The 17,502-nt window shown below is 54.2% G+C and overlaps 2 protein-coding genes across 3 annotated transcripts; one reads left to right on the forward strand and one right to left on the reverse strand.

Moving 5' to 3' along the window:
* Positions 1-1,630: 1,630 nt before the first annotated feature.
* On the forward strand, positions 1,631-6,989 carry UBE2C (ubiquitin conjugating enzyme E2 C). The gene is made up of 6 exons (XM_083619320.1): positions 1,631-1,785; positions 2,454-2,481; positions 3,655-3,741; positions 5,365-5,569; positions 6,142-6,201; positions 6,753-6,989. The coding sequence occupies exons 1-6, from the start codon at positions 1,682-1,684 to the stop codon at positions 6,809-6,811; spliced, it is 543 nt and encodes a 180-aa protein (XP_083475446.1). The 5' UTR covers positions 1,631-1,681; the 3' UTR covers positions 6,812-6,989.
* A 1,624-nt stretch (positions 6,990-8,613) lies between these two features.
* On the reverse strand, positions 8,614-16,819 carry TNNC2 (troponin C2, fast skeletal type). 2 transcript variants are annotated; one of them, XM_083620168.1, is made up of 6 exons: positions 16,425-16,819; positions 14,948-14,999; positions 13,208-13,351; positions 12,997-13,111; positions 10,257-10,393; positions 8,614-8,901 (listed from the first exon to the last, which is right to left on the reverse strand). In XM_083620168.1, the coding sequence occupies exons 1-6, from the start codon at positions 16,425-16,427 to the stop codon at positions 8,870-8,872; spliced, it is 483 nt and encodes a 160-aa protein (XP_083476294.1). In that variant the 5' UTR covers positions 16,428-16,819; the 3' UTR covers positions 8,614-8,869. The 2 variants fall into 2 exon arrangements, with proteins under 2 accessions (XP_083476294.1, XP_083476295.1); XM_083620169.1 differs by having other exon boundaries at positions 16,416-16,547.
* Between the last annotated feature and the right edge of the window lie 683 nt (positions 16,820-17,502).

Consider the following 17,502-nt stretch of genomic DNA (forward strand, 5'->3'; position numbering starts at 1 on the left):
GAGTGTAGCAAGGTGAGCGGAACTGGCTGGAGGGGAAACAGCAGAGAGAAGAAGAGAAGGCAAAGGGTTAAGGGGAGCAGCCCATTTGCCTTGGGAGGAATGTGACACAGGCCTGTCCACTCTGCACCCTAGCATCTCACCAGAGCACCTTATCCCTTTCCTCTCTAAACAAAAAAGTCCCAAATGCTGCAATGTTTCCTCGTCAAGGAGTTGCATCCCCTTGATCGTTTCGGTTGCCATTTCCTGATCCTTTACAAGCTCTCTCAAATCTGTTTGGGAGGTGAAGCAACCGGAATTGTGCACAGAATTTAAAAAACAACAACAACCAGAACAGTACACCCCTGCGAGGTTGTTGTTGTTTAGTTGTGTCCGCCTCTTCGTGACCCCTGGACCAGAGCACGCCAGGCACTCCTGTCTTCCACTGCCTCCCGCAGTTTGGTCAAACTCATGTTTGTAGCTTCGAGAACACTGTCCCACCATCTCGTCCTCTGTCGTCCCCTTCTCCTTGTGCCCTCCATCTTTCCCAGCATCAGGGTCTTTTCCAAGGAGTCTTCTCTTCTCATGAGGTGGCCAAAGTCTTGGAGTCTCAGCTTCAGGATCTGTCCTTCCAGTGAGCACTGAGGGCTGATTTCCTTCAGAATGGAGAGGTTTGATCATCTTGCTGTCCGTGGGACTCTCAAGAGTCTCCTCCAGCACCATAATTCAAAAGCATCCATTCTTCAGTGATCAGCCTTCTTTATGGTCCAGCTCTCACTTCCATACATCGCTACTGGGAAAACCATAGCTTTAACTATACGGACCTTTGTTGGCAAGGTGATGTCTCTGCTTTTTAAGATGCTGTCTAGGTTTGTCATTGCTTTTCTCCCAAGAAGCAGGCGTCTTTTAATTTCGTGGCTGCTGTCACCATCTGCAGTGATCATGGAGCCCAAGAAAGTAAAATCTCTTACTGCCTCCATTTCTTCCCCTTCTATTTGCCAGGAGGTGATGGGACCAGTGGCCATGATCTTCGTTTTTTAGATGTTGAGCTTCAGACCATATTTTGCGCTCTCCTCTTTCACCCTCATTAAAAGGTTCTTTTATTCCTCCTCACTTTCTGCCACCAAGGTTGTGTCATCTGCATATCTGAGGTTGTTGATATTTCTTCCGGCGATCTTAATTCCGGCTTGGGATTCATCCAGCCCACCTTTCGCATGATGAATTCTGCATATAAGTTAAATAAGCAGGGAGACAAAATACAGCCTTGTGGTCCTCCTCTCCCAATTTTGAACCAATCAATTGTTCCATATCCAGTTCTAACTGCGAGATAGGCCAGTGCAAGTCTTGAATAAAGGCAAATTGCACGCCATGCATTTTAAACACATCACTTCCATGCACACACATCCGGAAAAAATCCGGGGAAATGTGGTTGAGTGCGAACTACAGTTCCCGAGAGTCTTTGGGCGGGCGGGGCTCTTTCAATTCCTGGTCGCGGCCCCTTTAAGAGCCCCGCCCCCGGCTTCCTTTCTTTCCGAGTCGGACCCGGGCAGCCAATGGGCGGCCTCAATGGGCAGTTTCACGGACGCCCCGCGGCGCGCGCGCTCCCATTGGGCGGATCGAAGGCGAGCGCGGCTCTGATTGGCCGCGCCGGGGGAGCTTTGCAACATTCAAACGGGGCTTTGCCGCCCGAGCAGCTCAGCCCGCCATGGCCTCGCAGAACACCGACCCCGCCGCCGCCAGCGCCGCCAGCGCCGCCAGGAAGGCCGCCGAGCCCGGCAGCGCCGCCGCCCGCGGATCCGTCCGGAGCAGGTAGGGGGGCGCCAGAAGCGGGAGGAGGGCGCCGGGCTGTTCCCCGTTTGCGGGGGCAAGGGGGCTCCGGGGCGCGTGCAGAGAGCCTCGGCGGCCCTTCCCGTTGGGGGGGGAGGGGGTAGGCCGTCGGGCTCCTGGGCGTGTGCAGAGTGCCTCGAAGGCCCTTCCTGTTTGCAGGGGCAAGGGGGCTCCGGGGCGCGTGCAGAGTGCCTCGGCGGCCCTTCCTGTAGGGCGGGGAGGAGGTTGGCCGTCGGGGTCCTAGGCGCGTGCAGAGTACCTCCGGGCTTTTCCCTGTTTGCGAGGGCAAAGGGGCTCCTGAGCGCGTGCAGAGTGCCTCGGCGTCCCTTCCTGTCGGTGGGGAAAAGGGGTAGGCCGCCGGGCTCCTGGGCATGTGCAGAGTGCCTCCGTGCTTCTTCCTGTTTGCGGAGGTAAGGGCTCTCCTGAGCGCGTGCAGAGTGCCTAGGCGGCCCTTCCTGTCGGGGGGGGGAATGGGGGAAGGGTAGGCCGCCGGGCTCCTGAGCGCATGCAGAGTTCCGCCGGGCTCCTTCCTGTCTGCGGGGGCAAGGGGGCTCCTGAGCGCGTGCAGAGTGCCCCCTGCGGACCTTCTCTTTCCGGACCCCACCTTGTTGCTGCCGATCTAACCCTCTTTCCCCCGTCTCGCCCCACAGGCTGCAGCAGGAGCTGATGACTTTGATGGTGAGTCGCCCTTTCAGCAGCCCTTGAACTGCTGCTCTGCTTCTGGCTGGAGCTTCCTGCCTTCTGCCCAGCCCAGGATGGATGCCCTTTAAGGGTCCCGGCGGAGTAAAGGGAGGGTGGGGTGCCTCGGCTCTGCCAGGGAAGGACAAAGATCCATCTTGAATGTCTTGAGCACCCCAGAACAGAGCCAGCGCCCCTGGGGGCTCCTGGGCTGGGGCGTCACCGTCCATCTATTTCTTTGCTTGCTTCATTCAATTTATACCCCCCACTTGACTGTAGCTAAAAACCTCAGCGCAGGTTAAGAATTTGAGATGTATGTAATGAACGAAAATGAAAAGTGAATAAAAAATTTAAAAAAAATAAAAATAAAAACCTCAGCGCAGTATAGGAAAAAGTCAAAAGATCCAACAAAAAATAGTACAGAAATAAGTTAAAACACAAAAGGTTACAAGAACAATATGCTGGAAAAAATTGAAACACATCCATTTGTCTAAACAGGCTTGTCTAAACAAGAACTATGTTGTTGTTATTTGTTGAAATTGTTTGTCACTTTATCTTGCTCAAACCAAACAAAATACAAAGCCCACATGGATGCAGTAAAACCAGGTGGGGGGGGTAAATAAAAAATATCCCACTCAGGCACCATAAAGTGTGCAGTGAAGGCACTTGCCTCATCTCAAGTGGCAGGGAGTTCCAAAGTGCAGGTGCTGCCCTGAAAAACCGAGTTCTTACAAATGCAAAATGGGCAACGTGGGGCGCCTGTGACAGGGCCCGATTCGCAGTCCGCAGCAGTTGAGTGGGCAGATAGGAGGCAAGGCAAACTCCTAGGTAAACTGGCCCCAAGTTGCTGGGGGTTTTGTGGGCAGTAATAATAATAATGCATTATTATGGCTTTCCCCAGCCACTCTGGGCGGCTCCCAACAGGACACTAAAAACAGAATCAAACTCCAAACTTTCAAAACTTCCCTAAACAGTGCTAATGGAGGGGCAGCTTGTGAGGCTGTGCACCGCCTGAGGGGGGCGCCCTGTTGCCCTGGGGGAGGAATGTGGGTCGGCCGGCTGGGGCAGTTTTTCTTCACCCTCCTGGGTGAGGCAACCCAGTGCTTCCAGCAAACCGCAAAGCGTCACCCAGTGCCCCCTTCTGCAGCCGCTCTCGCCTGTTTCTCCACGCAGATGTCTGGGGATAAAGGGATCTCGGCCTTCCCAGAGTCAGACAACCTCTTCAAGTGGATCGGGACCATTAATGGAGCAACTGGGACGGTGAGTTGGGTCAGCGGGGAGGAAGCCTGCAGGGTCTGGGGAGGGGGGGTCTCCCCCATGCGCAGCATCGAACCCAGAACCTTCCATGCGCAAGCTGGAGCCACCCTGCAGGGTGAGAGTAAGGCAGGGACCCCAAATGAGCCATGCTGCTATCATCTGTTTGTCCTGGGAACAAAAACGTCCATCTGAGGGTCCCGGGTGCTTGGCAGCGTCTGGAGTTCTGTGCAGACCTGGGAACATGCAATGTTCCCAGTGTACTCCACTGTAGTCCAGGGTCAGGTTGAAAGTGCTGGTTTTGACCTTTAAAGCCCTACACAGCCTAGGACCCTCGTACCTACAGGACTGCCTCTCCTGGTCTGCCCCACGGAGGACCTTAAGGTCCACAAGTGACAACACTTTGGAGGTCCCGGGTCGCAAGGTGGTTAGATTGGTCTCAACTAGGGCCAGGGCCTTTTCAGCACTGGCCCCGACTTGATGGAACGCTCTGTCCCAAGAGACCAGGGCCCTACGGGACTTGACATCTTTCCGCAGGGCCTGCAAGACAGAGCTGTTCCGCCTGGCCTTTGGTTTGGACTCGGTCTGACCCTTAGGTTTCCCTCCCCTTATGGTCTTGATCTAGGGGCTACTATTAAAATGAGGCTGCATTTTAAATTGCATTTTAACCTGTATTTTAAATTGGTCCCCCCCCTCTCTTTTTTCCCCTATTATGTTTTTACTGTGATTTTATTGGTGTTAGCCACCTGGAGCCCGGCTCTGGCCAGGGAGGGTGGGGTATAAATACAATTTTTACTACTACTACTACTACTATTATTAATGCGACATGACATCTGTGCATGTGCAAAGTGCATTCTGTTATGGCCGTGTATGTAGCCCACATCCTGCGGTTAGAAGGCTGAGACTGAAGTTCAGGCCACTGTCGTCTCTTGCAGAAGCCTTTTGGGTCCTGCCGCTGAGGGCAGAGCAGTTTGGAGATTGCCTAGGAAATGAGGCATATAGGAAAACTGCTGCCAGATTTCACGTGCTGAACTTGATCTCCAGAAGGCAAGAGAGAATGGCTGCTGCCTGAGGTCAAAGGGGTCCCGAATCTCCTGCAGCGTTCTGTTCTCACAGTGAGAAGCCCACACACAGTGACAGGAAAGGGTGGGAGCAAGTGGAATTGGGAATCTTGCCTTGAGGCAGGAGGCCAAGAGAGGCAGCGTGGTGCAATGGTTAGTGTGCCAGACTTGGGGATATACCACTCGGCCATGAAGCTCACACTGAGGACTAGTCTCCTGCCTCTCAGCCTAGCCTCCCTCGCAGGGTTGTTGCGGAGATTAAATGAGGAAGGGAAGAACTATGTACACTCCCTTGAGCGCCTTTAGAAAAGGTGAAATATAAATGCAATTACCGTATTTTTTGCACCATAACACTCACTTTTTTCCTCCTAGAAAGTAAGGGGAAATGTCTGTGTGTGTTATGGAGGGAATGCCTACGGGTGGCATGCCTACGGATTTTCCTCCTCTAAAAACTACGTGCGTGTTATAGAGCGAAAAATACGGTATTTCTAATTAGATGGAGTGCAGTGTCTGATTTATGCCTCTCTGCTCTTCACCCAACCTCTGCCACCCCCCCTCCCACAAAAAGGTCTATGAGGACCTGAGGTACAAGCTGTCCTTGGAGTTCCCCAGCGGGTACCCTTACAACGCGCCCACCGTCAAATTCCTCACCCCCTGCTACCACCCCAACGTGGACCTGCAGGGGAACATCTGCCTGGACATCCTCAAGGACAAGTGGTCGGCTCTCTACGACGTCCGCACCATCTTGCTCTCCATCCAGAGTCTGCTGGGAGGTGAGTCAGAAGCGCTTTGGGCTGGGGGGCTGCTCCTGCCCTCCAGCTCCAGGCCTGGCCTGGGGTCCGGCCAGGACCCTCCAGCCACAGTGAAACAACCGGCACACAGCTGTACCTGAAGAACTCCTACCCGGTCTTGTCCTGAGAATTCAAGGTGGGCTTGCATGGTCTTTCTTGCATGAAAGCTGTTCTCTGCGCCTCATTCGTTTTTCCTTCAACAGCAGCACTGAAAACCCAAAACTGATTTAGCCACGGTTTGTGCATTGCGGGGGGTTGGGCTGAATGACCCTTGAGGGTCCCTTCCGGCTTTTCAGTTCTATGAAAACCTGTGTCTGTTCGCCCCCACAGCCCCTCCTTTGTCCCCCACCCAGAATAATTCCCGGGGCTGTGCTCAGAAGATCTTCCTGGCTGCAACTTCAGCCGTGGGATCTGGTGGGGGCTTCTGAGCTGGGAAGAGTTCCCTGGCCTATTTTTGGAGCATAGCGGGTGCAGTTAAAGGATCCCCCCACCCAGGTAATCTTGGGCCTTTGCCAACCGCAGCCCCCGCCCTGACAGCAAATCTCTCCCCTCAGAGCCAAACGTTGAGAGTCCGCTGAACACAGAAGCTGCAGAGCTCTGGAAGGACCAGGCAGGTGGGTGTCTCGAAATTCAAATTATGCATCAAGATTCAGATTATACATCAAGGGAGGGAGGCATAGTGATGGGGGGTGTCTTTCTGGATCTCCTTTTCTCTCCTCCCCACATCATTTTGAGCCCCAGAGGATCTGTGCCTTGGAACATGTACAGAGGGCCAGGGGAAAGTCCTCTGGAACTTGGAGGCAGAGAATGGGCCAGAAACACTTGAGACTGGGGCAGTGGAGGGAGGTCGGGGGCTGTTTGGTGGCCCAAGGAAGCCCCCCGCTTGAGTCCTCAACAGAAGTGAGCCTGGGGGGGCGGCTATGGAGGAGGAATCAAAGCCACAGCGTCGGATCCTTTGCTCCCACCCCACGGAAATCGGGGCGTGTGGTTGTCTCTTCCTCCAGCCCCCGACTTCTATTGCAGTCCCGTTTGACATGGCCTTGGGGGGGAAGGGGGGTGTCTTGGGGGTTTTTTGGGGGGGTGCCGTGGCTCAGGATGCAAAAGCCATTCAAAAGCCCCAACCTCCTTCTCCTGACCTTCGTTTCCTTGTCTCTTTCCCGCACAGCCTACAAGAAGTACCTTCACGAATCGTATGCAAAGCATATGAAGAACCAGGATACCTGATGCCCCCCCTGCCCCCCTCCTGTCTTCCGTCTGCCCCCTGGTGTTGTGTCTGTCTTTGCACTGCTTTCTCTGTGAATGCCACTGTATTATAGACTTGTTTTTAAATTTATTTGGCATTTTGTCCTGTGGATTAATGTATAAATAAACCTGTTTCCTTTTTGGGTTTTTTTTTCCTAAATGGGGGCCTCGTTCCTGCTCTGCTTCTGCTACTCACCTGGGCCCTATATTTCAACCCAGAGGTGTGGGGGGGGGGTCAGCTCAGAGCACCTCTCCCTATGGATGCTGCAAGAGGGGGCTGGCCACTGGGCCGGGGCGGGGGGGCACACCTCATTTTACACATGGGAGCCCGGATGTGGGTTGCTGGCTTGAGGAGGAAGTTTTGTAGGCAGCCAGGAGAGTGGTCTTGGCCAAGATAAAGTGACTAACAAATTTAATAAATAGTAAGAATAACAATAAATAACAGGGGCTTGCTAAGGGTTCTTGAGTGCCTAAGAAAAGCCCTGCTGGATCTCATACTCTTCCCACCCCTTCCGGGTTAGATTACCGCACTTTTCCATGTATAAGACCAGGGGTTTTTTCATTTTAAATTATGCTAAAAAGTGGGGGTGGTCTTATATATGGAGCCATCTCAGCCCCATTTTCTTAAATTTGACTCTCCCAAAATAGGGGGCGTCTTATACATGGGGGTGTCTTATACACAGAAAAATACAGCGGTTCCTTTGAGGAGGCTGCCATTCGCTGCCTCTTGCAGCTTTGAATTCCAGGATGGGCTGGGAGAAGACGTCACAGCAATGTCGGCTTGGGAGGAACTCCCAAGGATCATCCTCTAGCCCAGCAGTTCTCAACCTGTGGGTCCCCAGATGTTGCTGGACTACAACTCCCATCATCCCTGAGCTCTGGCCTTGCTAGCGAGGGGTGAGGGGAGTTGTAGTTCAACATCTGGGGACCCACAGGTTGAGAAAGGCTGCTCTAGCCCATGCATCCCTGAACTCGGCCCTCCAGCTGTTTTGGGACTACAGCTCCCATCATCCCTGACCACTGGTCCTGTTAGCTAGGGATGCTGGGAGTTGTCATCCCAAAACATCTGGAGGGCTGAGTTTGGGGGCGCCTGCTCTAGCCCAGCCCCCTGTAATGAATCCCTGGCCAATGGCCGCAACAACCGCTGTCTAAAAACCTCCAATGAAGGCCTGTCCTGTTGGTCCTGAATGCCGCTCCTGTTGCTTTTCTGAAGCAAACTGGCCTTTCTCTCTCGCCTTTTTTGAGCCTTCAGCTGAGACCTCCTCTGCCTCCTGGAGTCTTTGGGGCCAAAGAACTTTGGGTGTTTGCCTGAGATTTATGGTGGAGTGGAGTGACGAAGTTTAAAATTTGCAAGCAGCCATTGAGAAGTGAACCTTGATTTGTCTTCCATACAGAAGAACTGTGCCCCACGGTGTGCAGCTGCCCCAAGAAAATATCTCTGTCTGCCCCACCAGAAGACCACCCCTCCCATTTCTGGTTGCCTGATTTACAAGCCGCTCCTGGGGGCTTATTTGGGCCAGAGGGGAGAGGGTTCTGTGGCCCCCTTGAAGTTGCTGGACTCCAGCTCCCCCCATTGCCAGGAGCCAGCCTGGCCCAAAGGTCAGGGCTCAGGAAAACAGGATTGCAGAGTTTGAAAGGGACCCCAAGGGCCATCTAGCCCAACCCCTGCACTGTGGGGTGGTGGCGGTGGGATTCGTGGTCCACCCACACCCCGCCATCTCCCGTCAACCTCCCCCCCCTCCCCACCCCTCTGGGTCAGGTCCCCACTGCAGACGATGCTCAGCTCCAGTCCTTTGCTCTTTATTGATGTGTTGAGTGCTATAAACAGAGCATCACAGGCTTGGGGGGTCGGTGGGCACCCCCAAAGCGGAGCCGAAACGAGTCTCTGAGCTGTGTTGGAGCAGCAGGCCGGATCAGGACTGGAGGGATAGGGGCAGCTCAAAAGGCGAGGCGAGGCTTGGCGGCTGGAGCAGAGGCAAGAGGGGGCCGGCTTGGCGGCTGGCAGCGGCCCCCAGCATTGCAGGAATGTATTGAGTCGCTTTACTGCACACCCTCCATCATCTTCAGGAACTCTGCGGGGGGAGACGGAAGACGGGTCAGTCCCAAAACAGGAGGGGCCAAGGAGCACGGACTCCACACATCGCAGTCCTGAGCAGCAGGATCTCAAGGGGGCAGCAACCTCACCCAGATCAGGGCTGGTTGTGACTCTAACCCCCCAGATGAAAGATTCTGGCCAGGTTGCCAAGAGCCCAGAATCAACAGCTGCCAAAGCCCGGGAAGGAAGAGGGAAGCATACAGTGATACCTCGGGTTAAGTACTTAATTTGTTCCGGAGGTCCGTTCTTAACCTGAAGCACCACTTTAGCTCATGGGGCTTCCCGCTGCCGCCACGCGATTTCTGTTCTCCTCCTGAAGCAAAGTTCTTAACCCGAGGGACTATTTCTGGGCTAGCGGAGTCTGTAACCTGAAGCATCTGTAACCCGAGGTACCACTGTATTTCCATCGAAGCTGGGAATTGATTTATTTGTTTAGATAGATAGATGATTTATTATGGTCGGAGACCAGCTTATAAAACACACTTGGGGGTTCAGTCCCAGAAGGAAAGCAAACATTTAAAACAATGTACAACAATACATTTAAAATTTATAAATGAGATAAGCATCTAGACACTTAAAACTTTTAAGATAAGCTACCACAGAGAAATGGCCCAGAGTCACCCATGGAACCGAGTTTCGGGATTTTCTTAAAAAACTAGTTTGGGTGGGGGATGGTCTGTGCCTACAGATCTGTACACAGAATCTGGCGATCAACCAGGTCGTCTTATTATCTTTGCCTAACAGAAAAGGGATTAGGGACGCGGGTGGCGCTGTGGGTTAAACCACAGAGCCTAGGACTTGCGGATCGGCAGTTCGAATCCCCGCGACGAGGTGAGCTCCCGTTGCTCGGTCCCTGCTCCTGCCAACCTAGCAGTTTGAAAGCACGTCAAAGTGCAAGTAGATCAATAGGTACCGCTCTGGCGGGAAGGTAAACGGCGTTTCCGTGTGCTGCTCTGGTTCGCCAGAAGCGGCTTAGTCCTGCTGGCCACATGACCAGAAGCTGTACGCCGGATCCCTCGGCCAATAAAGAGAGATGAGCGCCGCAGCCCCAGAGTCGGTCATGGCTGGACCTAATGGTCAGGGGTCCCTTTACCTTTACCTAACAGAAAAGGGTCAAATTTTTGCTTTTCCGAGACGTCGGGGAGCCTCACCAACAGGGATTTACTTGTTTGTATATAAAATTCATATTCTGCTTGAGCGGGGAGGCTGTGTGTGCCTTGAGGGCCCTCCTCAGTGGGACAGGGAGCCTGTGGGGCTGGTGGAAGGGTCACAGAGCTGGCCGGACACCCCCACCCTCTTCGGCTCCAAAGAAAGGCTGGCTGCCCCACTCACCGTCAAAGTCGATCCGGCCATCGTTGTTTTTGTCTCCGTCCTTCATGAGCTCCTCGATCTCTTCTTCAGTGACAGACTCTCCGGATAACCGGAAGATCTCGACCAGCTCCTCTGCGTCCAGGAAGCCATCGCCATTCCTGTTTTGGGGAGGGGGGGAGAAGTGTTGAAGGAGGCAGCCCTGAGCTCCTCCTGATCTAAACCCATCACTGCAGTCTGATCAGAGCCAGGCGTGGGCACCCCAGTTTAAGAAGGCTATCGAGGGGCTGGAACGGGGGCAGGTGACCCGCTGGGTCCCTTCCAACTCTATGGGAACAGCTGTGGAGACGTGGTTTCTGTGGTCGTCTCCTAAGGCAGGTTATGGCTTCTCTGCTCTCCAATCCTTGGGAAGACCAGAGAAGTACTTTGAAAGGCAAGAAAGAGTCCCTAGGTGTTTCTTGCCAGGGGTGAAAGAAGAAGAAGAAGAAGAATGGAGGATGAAATTAATGGACTATGCAGAACTAGATAAAGCAACAGGAAGGATTCGAAATCTGCGGGACCAGAAATTCACAGAAGACTGGTGTAAATTTACAGACTATTTGAAAAGTAATTGTGATGATCAGACTACGTTTGTAGGTTTGCAAGAAGTTTTGTGAGGTGAATTATTGGAACTATTGCAAAAATGGATAAAGGGGAGGATGGTTAGTTAAGATAATTAAAGGCAATATGCATTTAAGAAATGCATAAGAGGTGGTCAGAACGGTGGATCATCAGAGGTGCTGATGGAAGTCCAAAAAAAGATTGTATAAGTGGTGAAATTTTATGGTATGTATTATAATTTATATGTTAAAATTAATAAAAATTATTTTTTTAAAAAAAGCAGTCCCTAGCAGAGAACCTCCTGCAGATCTTAAAATGCAGCCAGCTTCATGTGGAAAGAGGTGTTCCTTCAGCCTTGACGCCCTAAAACAGGCCCAGAAGACAAGAAGCAATGGGTGCAAATTGTTCTCAGAGTTGATATTCTCCCTGCCAGGAAGTCTCCTGCAGAAAGCATTGCAGGAGCCGGCCCTGAAGTAGCAGGAAAAAGATCACCGAGGCCAAAGGCAATTCAAGGAGCACCCCTCCAAGCTACGCGCCTGCTCCTTTGCGGGCAGTGCCACCCCGTCTAGAACAAAATGCCCCACCAGCGCCCAGATCGGAGAGCCGATCACCCACAGAGCCTCCGTCTTGTCTGGATTCCATTGCTTTGTTGCCTGCACAACCGGCATGTGGGGTGGAACCAGCCAGGTGCCCCTGCCCCACCTCTCTGGGTGGAACCAATGTGTGTGTTTTGGATGGGTTGGCCTATGGCAGGCTGGTGGTGAGGGAAGGCTCCCCACTGGCGTGCCAGGATGAGACTGCATGTGGCCTTCTGATTCCACACAAGCACCCCAGGGTTGGTGACTCCCAACTCTTCCTTCCCCTCCAAGCCTGGCACCAGCTGGGCAGGGACCAAGCAGTGAAGGGAGATGGTGTCTGGGCAGCCAGGATCGCTGGGTCCCCTGATGTTCCGGGATCCCCTTCTGCACCTTTCACACTTAGCTCAGCCAAGTCCTCTGCCTTTGCAGGGGCAGGAGGAGCTCCTATCCATTGTGCTTGGCATTCGCCTAGTCAGGCTCCTCCTTCCTCAAAAGCTGCCAGCGTTTGCCGGGAGGTGAAAAAGGAGACCGGACAGAATTAGCCTCCAGGTAACAGGAGAAGAGGCAGCTTCTGTGACAACTGCAGCTCACTCTCTGTTTGGACTCTGGGTGCGAAAGCCAGCCTTGGGAAGAGCTGCAAGTGGGGAAATCTCAGCTCTGTGGTGCCCCAGCTTGGATGGTTGGAGGAGGTAATATTCTCCTTTATCTAAATGCAGGTGAGGACAACAAAGGGTGCCCACCCCCAGTGGCGTAGCGTGGGTTGTCAGCACCCGGGGCAAGGCAAGTAATTTGCGCCCCCTAACCCGTGGATTTGCGCCCCCTAACCCGTGGATTTGCGCCCCCTAACCCATGCATTTGCCCTAACCCCAGATGTTGCGCCCGGTGCGGCCCGCCCCCCCTGCACCCCCCACGCTACGCCACTGTCCACCCCTTCCTGGCTTGCAATCCTGACCCAGGGAACTCTCCTAGTCTAATCCACATCAACAGACCCAGAGTCCCACAGACAGAACTTATATACTGACTGTATCTGTAGTCCACCTTTCTCCTCCAAGGAGGTCCAGGTGGCCTACGTTGTTCTCCTGCTCTCCATCCCCACAACAACCCTGTGAGGTAGGTCAGGCTGAGAGGCAGCAGCGAGCCCAAGGTCACACCCAGGGAGCTTCACAGTGGAGCAGAGGGAGGATTTGAACCCTGGTCTCCTGGTCCTCATCTGACACTCTAACCACTATACCACACCACATTTGTTTTGACAATAAGGATTGTTTGACGGTGGAGCGGACTCTCCTTCGCTGAAGGCTTTTGTGCAGAGGTCGGGTGGTCACCTGCTAAGGATGCCCTAGCTACGATTCCTGCGCTGCAGGGGGTTGGACTAGAGGACCTTTGGGTATCCTTCCAGTTTTGTAGTTCTGTGACTCAGTGCCAGTCCAGCCGCCATAAGGAGCTTTGAATGGGGGGTCCTGTCAAGACTATTGGCAGAGCATAAATATCTCTGTGTGTGACCTGAACATTGCCCCAGCTGTTCAGCCTTTTAAAAAGCCCTTCTCCAGGCAGGAGGGGCTTCTGCTGCCCCCCCATCTCGGCCTCACCTGTCAAAGATGCGGAAGCACTCGGCCAGCTCCTCCTCGCTTTTTCCCTTGGCATCCTCTTTCATCTGGCGCACCATCATGACCAAGAACTCCTCGAAGTCGATAGTTCCGCTGCCTGCAGGGAGGGTCCCCGGGAGAAGGGTGAGGGCTGCCCCCTCCGGCCCCCCCTCTCAGCCTCCCTTCACCCCCCCCAGATGCAGCCCCTCCTCACCATCCTCATCCACCTCCTCTATGATGGCGTCCAGCTCCTCTTTGGTGGGCGTCTGCCCCAGCATCCTCATGACGGTGCCCAACTCCTTGGTGCTGATGTCGCCGCCCCCGTCCGCGTCAAACATGTCAAAGGCGGCTTTGAACTCTGCAGGGGGGGGGAGAGTGGGGGGGTTAGGGGGGTGAGCCTGGCAGGAACTAGAACAAAGTTTGGGCCGACATCCAAGTCAGCTGGGAGGTTTCCCAGATTCTGCAAGCCCTGAGTGGCAGGGGTTGGGCTGGATGACCACTAGGGGTCCCTTCTACAGTTCTAACTGTTTTCATTCTTTCTAAAGGGCCAAAGGAGGAGAGGGGGAAATGGGCTTGCCAACGGGCTAAAAAGAATAACAGAAAAACTCCAAGAAACAAGTAAATGAAAAATAATGTGATGGAAAGGTTTTTTTTTCTTTTTCTTTTTCTGTTTGTTTTTATTTTTTGTAATGTAAAAATCTTAATAAAAATCTTATAAAAAAATAAAAACCATCCACCCACAACGCAGACCCCTCTCCTTTTTAGCCTGAAGGTGTCATTCTGTGGAAAATCTCGTGGTGCTTCTGCAGGTGGGATCAGCTCCTTTGGTGGGGGGACGCCAAAACAACACCCCCCCATGCATGCACACAATCCCTGCTCTGCTCAGGCAGAGAATGGAATGGAGAAGGCCCTCGATAATGCTTCAAACCTCACACAACCCACATGCCTGGCCTTTGGTTTGGACTCGGTCTGACCCTTATGTTTCCCTCCCCTTATGGTCTTGATTTATCAGCTACTTTAAAATGAGGCTGCATTTTAGATTGCATTTTAACCTGTATTTTAAATTGGTCTCTTCCCCCCCTTTTCCCCTATTATGTTTTTACTGTGATCTTATTGGTGTTAGCCGCCCTGATCCCAGCTCTGGCTGGGGAGGGCGGGGTATAAATAAAATTTATGATGATGATGATGATGATGATGATGATGATGATGATGATGATGATGCAGAGGTTGGAGGGAGTCTTTGGCCAGGGGATGTCTAGGGTGGGGCAAACTGCTAAGCACAGGGTCAGAACTGCAGGGGGCAGCAGGCCCACACTTAGGGGCAGCAGCAACCGCCTCTCCGCCCTGGACCTCCCCGATTCCAGACCTTCCCCTTCTGTGTGCGCAGCTGGAGATTCAGGAGCCACCCAAACGAGAGGAAGACGGTTGCTTGGTTGCAATTTAGGGGTTCATTTTGGAGGGGCTTGGCAATATTTTGGGTCTTGAAGAGGGGGTGCGACCCCACCCATCATGGGATTGGTTAATCCTCTGAGCCTCCAAAGCCACTTGTGGAATGGCTGGACATGGATATTAATTCTTACTAGTCTTACGTTTATATCCAACCTTTTCCTTTCTTTCTCCAAAGAGCTCAAGAGGGTATAAATGGCTTCGCCTCCCACTTTTATCTCCACAACAACCCTGTGAGGCAGGTCAAGCCGGGAGGCAGCGACCCAAGGCCACACCCAGGCAGCTTCATGGCTGCGTAGGGAGTTGTACTAGGTCTCTTCCAGGTCCTCATCCAACACACTAACCACTATACCACACTGCCTCTCAGGGTGCCAGCAAATAAAGTACTAGTTTATGACGTTTGTGGTTACCCCGCCTTCCTCCCTAGTTGGCACACGGCCCCTTTGCCCCTCGGCCGAGTCAGGGTGCCTGCTGTGCCTGCGCCGCCCGGGGATGCCCCTCAACTCACCCGCGATCATTTCCTCAGTGAGGAAGGACCGGGCTTCCGCCTGCTGGTCCGTCTGCAAGGCAAGGGGAGGAAGTCACCAAGGGAGCAGAGTCCGGCCCAGCCGGGGCCATGCCCAGGGATGCCCTCCCCACTCCTGGCTACCTGCAGTCCACTCTGCCATTGCCACTGCTGCCAACTCCTCCTCAGGTGTTTGCTTCTCTCCCGATACTTTCTTTCCCCAGCCCACAAAAAGCCCCTTCTCTGGGCATCACCAGAAAGGTGACTGCCAGCCACTGGTGCGCCAACCCAACCTTGGCCTTGGCTTGCTCCGCCTGGCATTCTGCAGGTGGCGCAGCAGAAGGGGACTCATGGCACCCAACCCTCTGCGGCCGGAGTTGCTAGTGCCAGGAGCTTGCAACAGGAGACAGGAGGAGCGCTGGGATACCCGTTGTGGCTCCTGCGTTGCGACAGGGTTGGACTGGATGACCCCGGGGGGTCCCTTCTGATTCCGTAAGAGCATCCCTTGCTCTCGAGAGGCTGGGTGGCCCATCTCCACAAAGGCAGTTGCTCCTTGAGCAGCCCCATGGAAGGCCTCTTGCAGTGCCAAGTTCCCGGTGCCCCCTGGCAGAGGCAGCCCGCTTTGGCCCCAAGTTGCGCAGCAGCCTCAGGCTCCTTTGGACTTTGCCAGGATTCCTGGGTCCTGAGAGAGGGGCCTCCCGGCGCCCGCAGTGGCTGGCCAGAGGAGAGGATGGTGCTCCTTGACCGCCGGATGCTATTCTTAGCAGCGCCCGCCGGCTGCCTCCTTCTAGGGTGCTCAGCAGGCCGCCAGCCAGCTGCTCCAGCACCTGTCGGCTGGCGGATTGGGTTACTCCTTCGAGCCGGGTCTTGCAGCTCAGCGGCCGGCGGGCAGGCAGGGTTCCCGGCCGGTTCTCATGACCAGCAGCTTGGCTTTCTCCACGGCCATCCGGCTCCATCCTTCGTGTCCTTGGCCAGGCTTTGCGAGGGGTGCAATGCCCCCCAGGGCAGCCCACCACCCGCCCAGATCCAAGCAGATTCCGCATTTGCCCCCATCTCTCTTCCAGCAAAAACCGCCCCCCAACACCCCGAGCCACGGTTGACCTCTCCGTCCTCCCGCTCCATGGGGGCAGTAATAAAGAAGACCCCCATCTCTGCCCCCGGCCTTTTGCCTTGCCCCCGCCCAGCCCCCCCAGTCTCCCCTGCAGCCTCAGCCAAAGGGCCACTCCTGCCCTTCGGCCCCACACAGGGCAGCTCCGCCGGGAGCCGTGCTTGTGTCCTGGCCACGTCTCCCGCCACGGTCTGTGCTGGTCCTGGGCCCCGGCGCCGGCCTGTCCCATCGGACGCGCGAACAACCAGTCCATCTCACCACCTGCGCACGATCCGCGGCCCGGTCCGGCATCCCGGGAGGAGATGTGTCTCCCACCGTCCTGGGCGCCGCCGTCAAAAATGGGCATACGTGCCCATGTCTTACCATGCTTACCATGTTGGCAGGAAAGACCCCACAGCAACCCACAGAGAGAAAGAGACCCGGCGCGTCCGCTCCACTCCACTCCCCAGCGGACGACGGAAGAAAGCTTCTCCGCAGCTCCTGGCAGGGCCATTTGTACTCTGCCCGCTGGGCGGGGCCCTGCCCAGGCCCTCGCCATTGGACGCTGCCGGGAGGCGGGTCTCCGGAGAGCCAATCGCCTCCTTCCCTGCCTGCCCATTGGCCGGCGGGGCATTTTAGCCAAATTTAGCCAAGCCACTCCTGGCTGCGTCCATCCTGAGCTGGAGGAGGAGGAGGCGGGGAGGGTCTGGGTGCCCTGGGGGGAGAAACCCAACACTTCCCTGAGAGAAGGATAAGGAGCTGGAGGCAGGCTGGCCAGAGACTGTACATGCCCGTCCGCTGAGCGCACCTGCCCCAGGCCAGCAGGGGGTTAAAAATAGCAGGGACAAAGCTGTGGGTGTCCTCCTCCTTCTCCAGACACAAGCATCCCATATCTTGAGGATGGAGGGAGGGCTGGGAAGTCTTGAAACACAGCCTGCTCTCGCTGGATTGAATTTAAGTGGTCTCTAGCTGTTATGATAAAAAGAATTGGGATAAATATTGTTTAAGTTATAAAATTTAAAAAGTTGATGGGAAAATAAGGTGTTAGTTAAAAGGAATGTTAAAAGATTAGGATTTGCTGGATAATCAATTTGAACTAGAAAACAAGAAGGGGAGGTATGAGGAAGTCAAAGAAATATGTTATTGAAAATTGTTATTGAAATTGATTTGTTTTTAATATTTTTTTTCTTTTTCTTTTTTGTCTGTATAAAATTGAAAACTCAAATAAATATTTATATATAAAAAACAACAACACAGCCTGCTCTCTTGAGTATCCTCCTGGCCCATCCGAGTGGAGGAATGGCATGTTCTGGGAGTGGGTCTCCCCTCCCACCCCTCCCAGGTCTGCCTAGGCTGGGGGCACCCTTCTTCTTTTGCTAAGCTGCTGGGCACCCAAGCAGGGGAGGCCCCCCCTGCTGTCACTTGTTTATAAAGGGATCCAGTTTCCTCCGTGGCTCTGAGGGAAGTCGTG

This window comes from Podarcis filfolensis, assembly GCF_964270895.1.
Source record: "Podarcis filfolensis genome assembly, chromosome: 6".
Lineage (NCBI taxonomy): Eukaryota > Metazoa > Chordata > Lepidosauria > Squamata > Lacertidae > Podarcis > Podarcis filfolensis.